The 15,678-nt window shown below is 52.5% G+C and overlaps 1 protein-coding gene across 1 annotated transcript; it reads left to right on the top strand.

Moving 5' to 3' along the window:
* Positions 1-437: 437 nt before the first annotated feature.
* On the top strand, positions 438-15,338 carry NCLIV_026570 (hypothetical protein; the record flags this gene model as incomplete). Its single annotated transcript, XM_003882851.1, has 30 exons — positions 438-641; positions 1,221-1,388; positions 1,960-2,092; positions 2,614-2,700; positions 3,049-3,101; positions 3,360-3,497; positions 3,679-3,718; positions 4,044-4,170; positions 4,565-4,793; positions 5,205-5,283; positions 5,552-5,721; positions 6,320-6,426; positions 6,785-6,937; positions 7,308-7,410; positions 7,776-7,871; positions 8,173-8,301; positions 8,536-8,752; positions 9,108-9,277; positions 9,621-9,740; positions 10,212-10,365; positions 10,623-10,780; positions 11,377-11,483; positions 11,559-11,755; positions 12,012-12,214; positions 12,610-12,794; positions 13,255-13,449; positions 13,740-14,013; positions 14,241-14,417; positions 14,969-15,094; positions 15,261-15,338. The coding sequence occupies 30 exons, from the start codon at positions 438-440 to the stop codon at positions 15,336-15,338; spliced, it is 4,377 nt and encodes a 1,458-aa protein (XP_003882900.1).
* Positions 15,339-15,678: the final 340 nt, after the last annotated feature.

The following is a 15,678-nucleotide window of genomic DNA, read 5'->3' as shown; positions in this document are numbered from 1 at the left end:
GCCTTAGGGGTTTGCTTCAGTGAGTCAGCACAGAGTTTTTTCCGTCGTCCGCCCTCTACAGTAGGTTATCGTTTGTGTCTTTGTGCAAATCCCTCGTTGCACTATTGCCACACTTCTTCTGGCAGCGGCATCGATGAATCCAGACTTGGAGTTAGACGCCACAGTCTCACTTTGTCAAATTTTGTTCCGACGCATTTACTTGAGGATCTTGAAGCAGTCGTTGATCCAAGTGAGCGTTTAACAGCCACGCCATCATCGGCAAATGTGGCAGCTTGCCCGGTTGCCGAGCCCCGAGCGGGTGGTGGCCGAGACAGCACTTTCGGGCAACGCGATCGTCCCATGTGGCTTCCATTCCGGAAGGTCTCGGCGGGGCAAGAAACAGCAGACTAAACTTCACGCCCCTCCCCGACTGAATAGGGGACCCTGACTTCTTCACGATGGGTAAAACAAAAATTTACTCCGTTGGCTTCACTGTGCACGAGGCCCAGAACCTCGTCACAGAGAAAGGACAGCCTGTTGACCCATTGGTTGTTGTTCGGTGTTGCGGCCGAGAGTATCGGACAGAAGTGAAGTATGCCAAGTCCAACGTGGTGTCGTGGGATGAATCCCATGCCTGGACAGACTTGTGCCTTACTGATGAGGTAAGGGCCATCGATACTACAGTACGGCAGAGTATCTTCTTCCCTCAGTGTACCAAGCAGATTTTCGGTAGTGAGCACGGCGTGAATGATAAGCAAGGTGTTTTTTTTTGGTGACCCAGGTATGTTTTCTCCGGACTTGGACCAGGAGAGGTTCTATATACAGGCGACTCGCGCTGGTGGAAGAGTGGGCCGCGCACGCCGGCACGGGTGCCTACCTGCTTCGGGCCAGCTATAATCACGGGATACGATCTTTATTGTCTTGGGCGGTGGTGTGCACTAGCAAGAGCACTAGAGAAGGACGCATTGTCACAGTTTCTCAACTCTTTTCTTATCACCCTCCTCTCGACACCGTCTGAATTCGTCAAGAGACGCCGATCTTCTGTGGTTTTGCGGGTCGTTGACCGAATGACGTAAATAAAATTCGATGCTTCTTGTTAGAGTTCGGCAGGTGTCGTGTCGAGCGGCACTCGGTTTTGTTGTTTTGCACGTTCACATCTATATATAATCTAGATGCGTGGGCCCAATAGACAGTGGTCCATTCTCTGCTTGTCCGCGGCTCCACGTGCTCATTGTTTTCAGGAGTGGGAGGCGGCTTACATCACATTCGAGGTGCAGGCGGCGAACGCTTTCTGGCGTAACACTCTACTGGGTCTGGTATCTGTGCAGCTGAGATTGATTCAGCTGCGCAAAACTCACCAGATTCGCAAGGCGTTACCCCTTCAGCATCCCGACGACACCGACGTCCATGTAAGTCCGTCAGGCTGGCATACTGTCACATCTTCGTGGAAACCGATCAGGTGTATTGAAGTCTTTCCTGCTACAACAAAGCACGAAGACTGTCGACACCTCTTGTGGTTGCTCTCTTTGGCTGTATTTGATGAATTGCAATGCACTTCAACGTCTTACCAGAAAGCGCGGCCCCAGCTGTCTCCTAATGCTTGATGTTGGGCCACCCGACAGTCAGAAACCTATGAACTTCGAAACGTGCTCTGCCAGCTGTTTTCTCAATTCTTCGAGACCTTTCTATATGTTCGTGTTCCTCCGCCGGGCAAAGTGCTTTCCGTGGTGCACTTCGAGATGTTCTTACATCTTATCGTGTGGGGAAGTGCGGACAGTGTCCGGTGAAGGGTCAGAGTCACCCCCGAAAGGGTTTTCTCGGAAGAAGGGAACGATGGCTCGGTGCTTTCCATTTGTAAGATTTTCGTTGCCACACTAGGTCAGGTCCATGCACTCTCTCGGTCTGCTTAGTGGCAGTCACGGACTACACGGAGTGGTCACATTCCCGTACATTACTTTCTTGTCGTCCCTCGCTTTCCAGGGTAGTCTGCGTGTCACGATCTTCGCATGTGCGCCTGGAGAAGCTCCGCCAAGTCCTGGAGAGGAAGAAGTTGTCGAGGAAGAGGATAACAACGACTATGACGACCTTCGCAAAGCAGTCATTGACACAAACCGTAAGCAGAGAATTTCGGTACACGGCGACTTCGTGGTACCTACCTCCAACGATGATCACGGGCCATCTATCACTGAACGAAACCCGAAAAAACTTTGAAGCAGTGGCTACTGAAGGAAGCGCGAAAATTCACAAGGGGTTCTTCTACATAGGCTCATGAAGATTCTCGCGTGGACGGCAGCAGCACCGTAATCCAGATTATAAATTGTGCATGCCAGCACTTAGTCTTCAGATTCTGTGTACAGCGAAAATGCCAGCATCGGAAGTAGAGGAGAGTCAGACCATTCTGGAGGTAGATAACGCGTAGATATCGGGCAACCCCGTTTATCACCGTTTTGCATTTCTCGAGCAACATCGCTTAGGCTTCGCTGGTCCTCCGGTTGTCAACCGGGAAGGCTATCCTATTATCTGTGACAAGCAGCGAGAAACCATCGCTTGGGTCCTGACGAGTGCGATTGTTCTCTTATGCGTAACCCGTACGATGGAAGGTTTTTTCGTGATTTTGTTTGCGTATACTTGCAGAAGTCGTAGAACGAGAAGCTGGGTCTCGGCTGTACCACGTCTACGTGACGGCTTACCGTGTCGAGGATCTTCCCACCTCCAGCAAAGGTTCGAAATTTCTCCTTCTTATTCTGTGTGAGGTGTCCCTGGTTCATGCATTTACCTTACGGCATGTCCCTTCTGAGGAGCCCGCCCTGTGGCCACCACGCCGGTCAAATCTCGTCACGTGTCATGCACAAGAAATGGGAAACGAGCAATCGATCCCGGAATTGCTCCTCTTGATTTGTTGTAGTTCACACCGTTCACATGGGTCCAGAGTGGTCCAAGTGCGCTTCTTCTTTAAGAGTGAACAGCCAGTGGTGTGATTCATTCGGACTTTTCAAGTCTCCCGTGACAACGTAGCAAGCACATGCGCGAACTTACAAATTCGTCTCGTATTTTGGCTCCTTTGTTCAGGTACCCGTGACCCGTTCGTCACGTGCGAGTTTGCGGGGTGTAAATTAAAATCAGTAAGTGGAGAGTTTTTCGTCGTCGGATGACAGTGAGAGCTGGTTCAACCATCGCAGTGGCTATATGCCGCTGCTGTGAGATTCTCCGCTGTCACCGCCTACCGCGACTCGTGAGACAGTGGAAGCTGTTGTCACGATTCGTCCGAGAATTTCCACTCTAAAGGTTCCGAACGCTGAGCACATTGTAAGCAATGGGGCACGATGCGACCCTCCAGATTCCATGTCGTCGCGTTTCTTCTGGCTTGTGTGGCCTTTCAGATGCAAGCGCGAGGCTGCTGCTCCCACACCTTCAACGAGTGTTTCCGCTTTCCTGTCGTGACGCCCCTTCCCGAAGACGCCATTCTCATCAAGGTTTGGGACTGGAACTTCATGAGAGCGGATGAGCTCATCGCTGTGGTAAGCTTTGGTGCTGTGTGACAGCCAAGGTGTATCTTTTTTTGGGAGGGGGAGCATTGGCGTGTTCCATTTCGTGGAGTTACACAGACAGGGAATACTTTGATTTGTGGCTGTATGGAGTGTGAATCCGTTTGTGCATGGCTGGTGGATGTCGATGTGGGCGCGTCGGTGGACCTTTCAGTCACCGTTCGTCAACGTGGCTTACAGCATCCATAGGCTGGGTAAGAGTTCTGGGTTAGCCTTCTGCAGAAATTGACACTGAACTTTATGCCTCCTTTTTGTGCATACATGCTCTTGCATTTGGCCAGTTTCTCGATGGCTCTCATGTGCGCGTTGGAGTTGTTCCTTCTTTGGTCTAAGACCAATTGACAATGGATTTACACAGTGGAGACTCATGCTGATAGTTGCTGTACGGTCAATGCAGTGTGCTGTTCACGAGTACAGAATGAACACGTGTCTCGACCCCGAATGGAATTTCGTCTGAGTGCGGATGGTGCGGCCATCTGGACAGCATTTGTGTGTCCGTTTCTGTTCGGTTTCATGTAGGGCAGGATATCTTTTTCGGAGCTGCGAACTCGCCAGATGCTTCCGAGGCAAGCGATGGTGGACGGGGTCATCTTGCGTCGTTCTTCTTCATGATGCGACGCTTCAGTAAACGTCATCGAGGAACGCTGTACTCTCTCTTTGGAGCGTCCCGTACCACATCTGGAAATGCGGGCATTTGCCACTGGTGTCGCGAATGTTCCGCCGTCACGGGCACAGCCGTTTCGTTACAGATCGAACCGTGCTAGCAAAGGCAGTGGTTTGGTTCCTTCTGTCTCACTTGTTGTTTCTGGTGTAAAAGAGGGTTCCGACTTGATGTGCCTCGAACGTTTTGAGCACAGGCCGTTGCGAGGGACGATGGAGTTGCCGTGCATTACACTCCACAACTGCGGTAGACAGCATTATAACGGTGCCACAGGAGGCCTCCTGCAGCTGTTCTCCGGCCTGTTGAGCTAGACCAAAGATGTCCAGACTGCATCATGCGCGTTTCATCGGTGTGTGCCCTTTTAACGTTCCTTGTAAAGATGGTTCAATCTCTACGGCTTCGACGACAAGGAAGTCGCACAAGCGACGAAGGTGGCAGGCCAAGGCGGACGACTCGTGGCCAATTGCTATCTGGGCCGAATTTTGCTAAGTGCCCGGGCAGAGCGTCTCACCAAAGAGGACGATCTTATGCCGGCCCATACAGTCGCAGCGCGGCCGTACGAGACCCCTCCTGTTATTCCTCTGGCCCTTCTCGCCGACATATACGAGGTACGCATCGTTTGCATTCAAGGTGAAGCGAAGCTGGCTCGTAGTGAAAGGGACATTGGATGTGGACCCCCGCGGCTTCACAGGGTGTCTCGCTGCCAGAACGGACCGTGACTTTTTCGCCGTGCGCAGAGTTACTTTGTGACTCTATCTTTCACTTCTTCCACGCGAGCGGGTCGTGTCTCATATTCAAAGATATAATTCTATGTTTAAAGGCTTCAGATAAACGACATATGAAGAGTCGGACCAACTTTCACGCACACCGGGCGTTGATTCTTGAGGGCGTCATGTGCTCAAAACGGAACAACGAAGGAGTGACCGTGCATCTTCTTCAGGACAGCTTCTCGCCATGTGTATGAGAGCTGTTCCATCTTAACGGACACCAAAACTATGGGATGGGGTGTTTGTTGTCAGGTACAAGGCGCCCCAGGCGAAAAGGTCTCCGTCGAAATATGGTGCGGCCCTGCAAGAGCCCGTACCAAGTGGGTCATGGGTAAGCTTTCTCGGACCAGAAGCCGTCAGCAATGGTTGCCTTCCTTCTTGTTCAAGACCACAGCAATCCGCTGTGGGCATGCTCGTGCTTCTCGTAAACCCCGCAGTGATAGAAGCTTCCTTTTACTGATTTATCGCAATCGGTTTCTGATCCAGGTCACACGGTTGCTACTGCCGTGCGCCAAGCGAGGGAGGAAGCGTAGAAGTCTGAGTTTACAGCGTGCGAATTCATCTGGGAACTGTCTCGATGTCGTATTGGATGCACGTAGGCCTCGAATCCAAGGCAGCCCAACGGGCGGGTGCCGCTCCTCAGGCTTTGAATCGTGCCATCGAAGGAGCGTTAGGAGTAGCCAACTATCTCATGGGGGAGGTTCCAGAGGGAGAAGATCGATTTCCGTTTGACAATTTCGAAGGAAGAGTGGAGGATCTACGCCTCGTGGTAAGAACGGATGTCACGTCATGGAAGGGACCTTGCGTGGGGACACTGATACACTGTTGATAGGAACACAAACGCCCATGGATGAGGTTCACTGCGTCGTGCGACTCGCAAGGGAAAGAACCTATTAGCATCCGAGATATGCCCCGCCCAAATAGAAAGGGTGTAACCTCGGGAAAGTGATAGCTCATTGCCCTAGAATGTGCGAGGCTCGCGATTCGCGAGGAGCTGCGCCAGCACCGCATTATGCGGGGCGGGCGCGAGTGGTTGTTTATACTGTGCAGCATCATCGCCTTGCATGCAGCGGATCCCCATCCCCGCTCTTCTAACGCGTTTTTCCAGTCAAAGAACTCCGAGACGTCCACCCGAATTACACATGATAGTCTTTTCATTCCAGAATGTTGGCGGCTGGTGAATTGTTTAGCATTCCACCACCGTACTCCCAGGGCGCCCAGGTAGTTAGTACATCCCCGTGTACTCTATGGGGAGTCTTACTTTGAGCATGTGCTCAATGGCAACTGCCGCTGCTGTCATTGCACGAGTATCCCCTCGTGATTCCACAAGAAAAAAAGCGGCTTCTTGTGATATGTGCGGTGGACAGGTACCGGAAGATACGAAGCAGCAATGGGACGTCATCATCAGCGTTCACGTTCGCGGCTCCACCAAGGGTTTCATGGGTGATACGAGAATTGCCTTCCAGCGGCTCAAGTAAGCCTTCGAACCAGGAATGCGCCTACGCGTGACTCGTCGGCGCGCACCTTGACGGGGGTTTCCTCAATGTCCCCATGAACACCACAGCAGGGAGACCGCGCTCAGGTATCTATCTGGGAATAGACACGTGGCTGGGGTGCGAAGTAGGATGTAGCGCTTTACAAATGCTTATTCGGTTTCCCTCAACGGATTCCGTATTCGACTTCAGATGGAACCAGATGCCCAGCGCCTTCCAATCAGAACTCGAGTTGGGGAATCTGAATCCTCTGAGGAGCTGATTTGTCGACTCCTGAAAGCGTTGGTGACATACGGTTTTTTCCAACGATGCGCTCTTGCTGGATTTGCGTTTTCCTAGGATGTCGAAGGTACCTGTACATACGCACAACAACCCCCGTACTCCGGTGTGGGTGCCGCTTATCTCTACACCGCCTTTTGAGAGCATGAAACCCGCTCCAGCTATTCTCATGTGCATTGAAAAGTCGAAGGTCGAATCGTTCGCACGTTCAAAGTGAGCATGGAAAAAACTGTTCTGGAGGATCTGTGCGTGTACTTGATTACTCGCACTCGCACGAAGCGGCTGCTGGAGAGCGTGCATGGTGTGACTGCACGGCGTCCCACGTAGCATTGCGATGGACCTTCCTTTGTTGTTTGTTTTGGCTGTATGTCTTCTTTCTGCCTGCCGCCGGGCTGTTCGGTGCGTTGGTACTGCGGAACATTTCTGCGAAGATCCCGTGACTGTTTCCTCGGCGTTGATGTTGCCAGGTTGTTCCAGCCAGTGAACACCGATCGGCGCTTCAGTGACACAAGCGTTCGGTGCGTTTGGGAATGGAACCGTGTAACCGGGAGGTGTCTTTTCCTCCAACTTTTCCGATTTTCAGGCGCAAGCATGTGACTGCAGTGGACTATCAGCTGCGGGCCTATGTCTACGCAGCTCGCAATCTCTTGTCTCCGAGCGGAGCCCTCCCAAACCCTTTCGTCCAGGTGTGTGATGCCGCGTGTGCAGAAGGGCCGTTGAGCGGCCTGTCCGACTGTAACGAGGGGATCCTTTGGCGGGACCTACGAGCGGGGGACAAGCAAGCGAAGTTGGGCTAACATTGAGGTGTCTCTGCATTAGATACGCAGCAACTCCCGCACACGTTTCCCCCTGCCATTTTGGACTGGTAAAAACTCGAATGGCGTCCCCGGGACTCCCGCGGCGCCCTGAGTGCTGCAGCGTGAGGGGAGAGACGTGTGTGCTGCGTCGAGCAATCAGAGGTGGGTATGCTGTCGTTCAGATTTGGGGGTCTGCAGGTTCTTCTGCCTGTCCAGCTTGCTGTGCCCTTGCCGCTGTTCGCGCGTACACTCAGGTGGCGTGTGCGGGGAATGCACGAGAGACAGAAGTCTTTGAGCAGACATCCAGCCCTGTCTTCATGGACTGTCTCCTCCTCGACATTACGATGATGGTAGGGCTTCCGTTTCCTTGTGCATGCACGACGGAAGACTTTCACCAACGTTCATTTCCTGCCACCCTTATCTACGACCAGGCAGGTGCGGGAGGCTTTTGTTTCTGCTTTTCGCGAATGCCTTGTGGCGTGCTGCCCTGCAGGGTGGTGGTGCCTGCGTCTCATTTTTTACCGGGTTTCGTGCCGGACAAATATTGGAGGCTGCACCCTCCAGTCTTGTGGCGCCGCCCCCACAGCGACGGATTCCTTCTGCTCCTTTTCATGATCGTGCGCCTTGTGGGGTGGCGTTGTCCGACTGCAGACGGATCCCGTCTCGAGGCTGCCGACCGTTGCTCCCATTGTAGTTACTCTCTACGAGCAGCGCTCCTGGGGGACGCAGTTCCTCGGCCGGGCGACGTGTCACTACGATCGACTGAGAGGACGGCTCAAGGTCAGAAGAAGAACAGTACTCTGAAGACGCGTTGGCATTCATGTTGTTTCTGTCGACAGAATTTCCTTGAGACCGGTGCACGTGAAAGAGCGCGTTCCTCCTTTCTTATGCAAAACTCGTTTCTCCTCTCTTTTGGTGTAGGGGGAGTCGAGCAGGTATGTGGCAAATGCAGCTCGTGTTTTCTCTTGGGAGTTAAGTGTTTGTTGAAGGTTTTTGCCTTTTTGTATGGCTCAGCCTGGAGAAGCCCCAACAGTGGCCGAGCCTCGGTGGATCAAGCTGCGGGGAGGCAAATATGCGAACAGACACTTGGGTGATGTCTTGTTGATGCTGGAGCTCATTCGGAAGCGAGACGCGCAACTGATTCCGGCCTTCCCGATGCGCCCGGTGGTGAACATGTGCACTCTGACGTTCTCCTGTCTTGGGCTACGAAGTCTTTATATGACCCAGAGAGGTAAGTGTTTGCTAGGGAAGCAAGATGTTGTATTACGCTCTCTATGTGTTTACTGGCTCTGTCGACACCGGGTCTTCGAGTTCGGAAGTCCCGCTAGGTCGGGCGCAAGGGGCATCTTTGTAGAGCCATGGTTTGTGCGAATCGAGGGAACGTTCGCTACTGTGCAAACGCCGCATGGCGACTTATATGTTCGTCGTTTCCTGAGTCGTCTTCAAACTTTATGGCGCTTTTACCAGCCAACGATGTGTGTGATAAATTCGCCGACTGAGGGAACGGCGATTGGTAGGGTACGGATTCTAATAACGCTTTCTGTTTGCCTTACGTCTTCGTGCGTTCCTATTCTTCTGCCGTGCAGCCAAGCGACTGGACTATGTGTCCATTCGCAAAGGCGAAGATGTGAAAGCGGAACTGCGGCGTATAAGGGGGCCCGTTATTCGGGTGTCTGTTTCGTCGTTTGCCTCCGCGGGACGAGGCAACAACGAAGCAATCCTGCGCTATGAGCGGAACCTTCCCGAGGACCCCACCGTACGTTACCTGGCATGCGCTTCGGCGCACACTGCTTCATTTCTATTTGCCTGTATTATCACAGGGGTGTATATTGAGCATACACTGTGCAGAGCGTGGGTTTTTGGATGTGCTCACGGTACCTGGAGGAGGTCGTTGAGGTTGTCTTCTGGCATGTAGACGGCTGGGCCCGTTGTCAACATTTGGAAGCAGTCCGCTACATATGACTCTGATTACGTGGGGGGCGTGTTTTCTTTTCTGGTTGGAGACGTCGGGGAGAAGTACTCGGAAGGGATCTCTCCGGACGAGCGCAAATGGTACAGGCGTTCGCCTCCTCATTATGCGTTGTCACTTGTGCTTTCAGATCGTGAACAAGCATTGGACGACTGTAACCAAGGCTGCAAACACGGACATTTTCAAGGTGGCTTACATGGAAATTGATGTGCCAGTGGACCCTATCTATGATCCGCGCTTGGTTGTTCAAGTAAGGCTCACTTAATTCTGTTCTCGCATTCGCCTCTGTCGCCCCTTTGCCTTTGTTTGTCATTCCCTGGTTTTGGCTGACAACCTAGGAGCAATGAGCCAGTGGTTCGTGTTCTGGGGCTCACCTCGCTGTTGAAGAAGTGTCCTGTCACCTTTTGGCGGACCGGAGAAGACCTGGTTGTCTGTGTTTCTCCTTCGGTACGCGCTGTCCTTTTCGGGCGTCCTACTGTTCATCAGTAGAGGTATTCTATGACGTAGACACATGGTGAGGGCATCCTCATATTTGCTCAGCATGTCGATATCGTGGCATTGTGCTCATTGGTGGTCTGCCTTCGTCCTCTTCTCGCACTCAACCCGGCAACGGTTAGCGCAACTGTTTCGGTGGGAAATCGTGCTTCTCAGGATGCCTCCGGGTGCAACTGTTTCTTGCAGGCCCAGAAGGTCCTCGGTCTGTTGTGCTCTCTGCGTTCAGGTGTACGACAGGAAGCAAAAGCCAAAGTATTTTATCGGGGAATACTCGATGTCCCTCGTTCCTCTCATGCCGTGGGTCCTCGATCAGCAAGGCGCGATCGAGGCTGTTGCACCGCTAAATGACTTCACCGATACAGTTGACCTAAAACACATCGGTAAGCATCAGTTCGACTCAACACGATTTGGCTTCGGTGGCAGACTTTTCTTGCGTTTGTTATGCTGCCCTGCAGAAGCCCGCACTGCTTCTTTCTTTACTTCTCCCGGGTGTACAGCTACGGGGGAATCAACGAACGAATTTGAGACGTTTGGCGAGCGCCAGCACGACATATACACGACTGCTTCTCGTGACCGCTCTGGGTATTCATTGATAATGAGAGATGCTGGTATGGGGTTTGTGAGCGCGCATTCGCAGGCGGCTTGATGCGTGGCTTTCACGGGAGCTCCAAAAAAAGCGGCACTGGGCAGATTGGTTTAGAGGCTCTCAGTGCTGCTGATCGGGAGACTGCGGACGCTCACAAGGAACTGACTCTCGCTCAGTCCAGATTCGCAACCTATGACCCAGATAACAAGGTAGGGATCCATAGACTGGATGGACGTTGTCATTCCGAATGTGCTTGTCTGAGTCTGTGGCCGCGACGAGATAACGTTGAGAGGGCTCGTGTTCGTAAAGCCATTTTTGCGCTGTTGGATTCAAGGCAGAAGATTAGGACAGAAGACCGTTCCAAATTCCGTGTTCTTTGCTGCAGACGTTTGCGGACTCGTGGCTTCTGCCAAGTGGACTTCCGAAGATCCTCGTAACTAGCTACTCAATTCCGGGATATCGCTACGACGTGATCTTTTCTAACATGTTCACCTTGAATGTATATATTCCAGCCAAGTAAGCGGTTATTGCTTGAAATCCGCGAGCCAGCAGCAACGCGTAGCATCTTCAGCCCTTTTACTCGTCTTCGTGAGCCATAAATTCTCCTTTTGAATGTCCGCTGGGGCACCAGCATGACACCCTCTCTGCGACGGAGGTTAAGACAGTGCAGGGGTCTCCGTCTTGTTCGCGTATCCACGTCTTCCCACGGCGTTCGGCCCTTCCTGTCGTGAGATACGCTCCTTCGTCAGTATTCTGCGCTGATGTGTGTTGAGGGGGACGCTTTTTGCACTGCCGTGTTTTGCAGCGCCTGGATGTTCGCCGCAACGCTGGCATCTTGTGTAACATGGACTGGAGACACCGAAATAGTTTGATGTCTTTCAGAGGCCGAGCCTCGGAATTGCTCCTTGTGTGGTACGCCGCTCTGGATCTCTCACAGGAACCTGAGGAATGACTGGTCTGGGCGTTTCTGTGTGTGGCGTCCAACAGGTTTGTTTTGTTTGCGGAAGGCAAGCGAGCTGCCGACAAGAAAACGAAGGAACAATATGCGCGCCCCTCCGTGGACTCCACACTGGAGCAATTCCTGGACGATGTCACTTTCCCCTCCGACAGTTTGAAGAAGTCTGTTATGGGTGATATCGATGTTACCGGCTTTGTGAAGTTTTTCGTAAATCTTACTCATCACGGTGAGCGAATACTTTTGCATGGACCTCCTTTCCCTTTAAAAGTCCGTTCTTTCCTCCAGGGTCCTGTCCTCACTACGCTGGCTGCCGATGGCGCAGTGTGAGTGTGTCTGAAGAGCGTTTTTCTGTTTAGATGGCCACAGGGGACGAAACCTTCCAGAGCTGCAGGCGGGTGTTCACAGAGAGGGCAGCCTCTGTTCTGGGAGGCAGTATTTTCCGTTCCTTTTCAAATGTTACATGTCTACGTGCTTCTCCGCAGATGAACCGAACCCACATGTCGACCCCGCTGCGGTGGAATTGGCAAGCAGCGAAGATCGCATGCGGCGGAACCTCAGAGGCGAGGAAGCTTACCCCAAGCTGATGAAGATCCGAGTATACGTGATTCGCGCCATCAGCTTGTATGTGGGAGACGATCGGATTGTACCCAATCCGTACCTCCTTTTCAACCTGGGAGACAAATCGGTGAGCTAATGCGCCCGGCAGCGTAAACTGTAGACTACCCAGGACGCTCGTCACACGGATGTAGCCACCGCCGCCAGAGAAATCCATTTCCTCTCGCCACCTCCCGAAACTCAGAAAAGCTAGTGCCGCAGCATCGCCCCCCACACTGATGCAGACCATTGTAATGGCAGTCAGCCCTCCGTGAGTCCGCTCGGTACTTTTGTGATGTGGAGGCAAAACGCATGCTTCTTGGGGCATTGCCTGAGCGACTAAATATGCCTGCGCCTTCTTCCTGCGTCATCGCTTGCTGCGCTTGATAGGGAGCATTTTGTTCGGCTGCCGCGTGGCAATGCAAAATGCTACTCTTGTAGGCAAAAGTAGGCCTGGGGTATATTGGCTCTTCGTGTCTGCTGCAGGACACGCTGCGCGCGGAGGCGAAGTCCAACACGCATAATCCAGAGTTTTTCACGGTGTGGGAGAAAGACGTGATGTTCCCTGACGACTCCCAGTTCGAACTACAAGTCTGGTCTGCCCATGAAGGGGTGTCGGGAGGGCTGGAGGACATCTACATCGGTAGCACGTGCATTGACCTAGAAGAACGGTACGCGAGGAACTGCTTCCGAGGTCCGCGTTCCGGCTGAAAATCAGGGGTCGACACGGAGCACCGGGATAGAACTGCGCGTTCTCCCTCGTCGCTCTCGTCGCCATTTCCTTCCTCGTAGCACGGTTATAGGCGATGCGTGTGTGAAACAATTGCATCCGTACTTGCTCTCTACGTATTTCCACTGCTGGCAGCACCGCTTTTCTGTTTTGGCTGAGGGATTTCGTTTCTAGGACGTGCCTCGTTAGTGGGATCAGGGTTTGCCTCAGCAGAGAGCGGTGTGCGATCGGTCACTTCACCCCTGACCGCCTCACAGAGCTGATGCCACCCCGACACTCTCTATATAAAATGTGCTGACCTGAGGTGAACCGGTTTTTATCGGGCTGTCGAGAGGATGGTCGTGCTGGTGCAAAACAGTGTCCTTTGTGTGCGTTCGAAATACCGTTGCGTTTCATTTTAGGTGGTTTTCAAAGGAGTGGCAAAAATCCATGTCGAAGAACCAGGTTCCAATGGAGTACCGCCCCCTGAAGCAGATGCCGGGTGGGTCTTTTAAGGGAACAGTCGAGATGTGGGTCGAGCTCATGGATTTCCAGAAAGCCGGAGAGGTTCCCAAGTTCGATTTGCAGAGCCCCGCTGCGACAGAAGTTGAAATTAGGTACGTGAAAGGGAGAGAGAGAAGTTCCGGGGTTGCAGAACAAGTGAGTGCTCTAGTGAAGTGGTCACTTCGGTTTGTGTTGCCGTCATATCGAGAGGTAAGATGGCATGCCATGTCTGTCTCTTGGAGGTGAAGGTGGAGACGTGCACTTTTCGTGTTGGTTTTTTGTGCGAGGGGGTGCGTTCTGCTCTGGCCCCTTTGGGAAACGTAGGAAGTCCACGACAGGAGTTAGCCGACTTACATGTGAGCGCGACGCCCTTTCTGTCGACATTTTTGCGTTTCTGGTTCAGGGTTATTGTGTGGGGTGCGCGGAACTTGGCTGTCAAGATTTTGGGCAAAGACTTCATTGACGCCATGATCCGCTGCAATCTAGACTGCACAGGCTACCGAGGCACCCAGCCTGCTGCTCAACAAACCGATGTCCATTACTACTCAAAAACAGGGGCTGCCATTTTCAACTGGCGCATGGTGTATTCACGAGTACAAATGCCTGTCAGCACGTGCGTGCTTCAAATTGCCGCCTACGACAACCGAAACATGGGGCAGGCGTCATTTGTTGGCGAGGTAAGGTGCATTGCAGTTTGCCCATGTTTAACGAGCCGGAAACCGCCGTCGCAGCTTCAGGAGCAGAGCACATTCCGGGATCCCATCTCGTTCGCCGCGCCCTCAGTCTGCCGCGCTGTCGTCCCTCAACACGCCTCTCGTTTCTGCGTGTGTGGGGATCATATGCCGCTATGCTGCGGTGTCTGTTCTTTACACGAACTTTCCCGACTTGTCACGATTTGATGTAGGTGAACCTCGAATTGCGCCGGTATCTGGAACGGGTTGCGAGTACGCTGAACAGCATTGACGTCGACGCCGAGTTAAAACTCATCAATCGCTCTCGAGAATCAGCAGATATTTCGACGTTCGGTTTCGTCCAAGTCTCGCTGCAGTTTATCTCACAATCTGAGGCCACCAGCAAACCTGTACGTCGGACAGCTCACTTCCTCGCTTGTTTTGTGTTTCTTCTCAGATAGAGAGTTGCGTCAGAGCCAAGTGCGAAGCGAGGGGAACAGTTGAAACTAGACTCCGTGTTGCACATTATAAAATGGGAGAAAGAACCCAGATTACCCTCATTATCCGTGTTATATTGGCACATTGTGTTCGATGGGTTGCCTTCTGACACTCTCAAAAACAGCCAACTTTCCAACCGGTGGACATTCGCTGTTTTAGGAGAATACGTCCTTCATGGATTTCCGTTTCTTGAGGTTGAATGGAGGTCAGGAAAGCGGTTCGGTTCTCGAAGGTTGTGTTGCGGGAATTAAAGTTGAAGTCAAAAGAAGCCACCTCTCGGAAGGCGGCTGGATTTTACTCACTTCGCCACACCTATTTCGTGTTCTCTTTCTGCCCAGTTACCCTATTCCTGCAGTATGTACTTTCTATAGAACTAGACGCAGGTTTCTTGTAGGGGCCACGCGTTTTCGGATCTGCGGCCGTGGGACTGATGTAACATCTTTGTCTACTGTTTTTCTCCCAGGTTGGACTAGGCCGAGATTCTCCGAATCGGGATCCGCGATTGACCACTCCCCAGGAAGGCCGGAAATGGGAAGATGTGCTCGGCTCTGCTGGACTTCGTGTGGATTACCGGCCTCTCTGGTATTGGGTAAGATGTCCACATATCAGTCTGCGTTCACTGAGTCTCATGAACTCCCGTGGATATGCGCTGTTCACGGCGGGCCAACAACCGCGACAGCACGCGGTCTGTCTTCACGATACGCGTTTAGTGAATCAGTGCTGGAACGTGTCTGTGTCCATCTGGTGTTTGTCAGGTACGCGTCGCCGCCGTTGTTTTCCTGTGTATCTGGGTCTTTGTTGTGGCCTTCCTCTATCCCTCACTGCTGGGCTAACTGGTAAGCGTCACGGAGCTGCTGGGGTGTTTTTTGCGAACACTCTCTGGACGTTCCGGTAACCACCAAAGGAGAACGGCAAAGTCTGCTACACATGGGCAAGCTCTGCGCGCTAATAGAGTCTGTACCTATTTCCTTTGAGAGCTATCGATTCTGTAGGGCAGAATCTGGATCTGGTGACTTTGTCGTAGGATCCGGGTTGTCGAGTGAGCCAATGCTTGTCGAGGCACCCGTGTCAGGAAGTTATCACAGACATGGAAAGCAATATTTGTCCAAATAGTTGTATTGCAGTTTTAATCCGGTCTCAGAATCTGCTAGAGATGTGTCACCAAAGCATTTC

This window comes from Neospora caninum, chromosome VIIb, assembly GCF_000208865.1.
Source record: "Neospora caninum Liverpool complete genome, chromosome VIIb".
NCBI classification, from domain to species: domain Eukaryota; phylum Apicomplexa; class Conoidasida; order Eucoccidiorida; family Sarcocystidae; genus Neospora; species Neospora caninum.
Note: the sequence above shows the minus strand (reverse complement) of the source record. Positions and strands in the feature narration are given on the sequence as shown.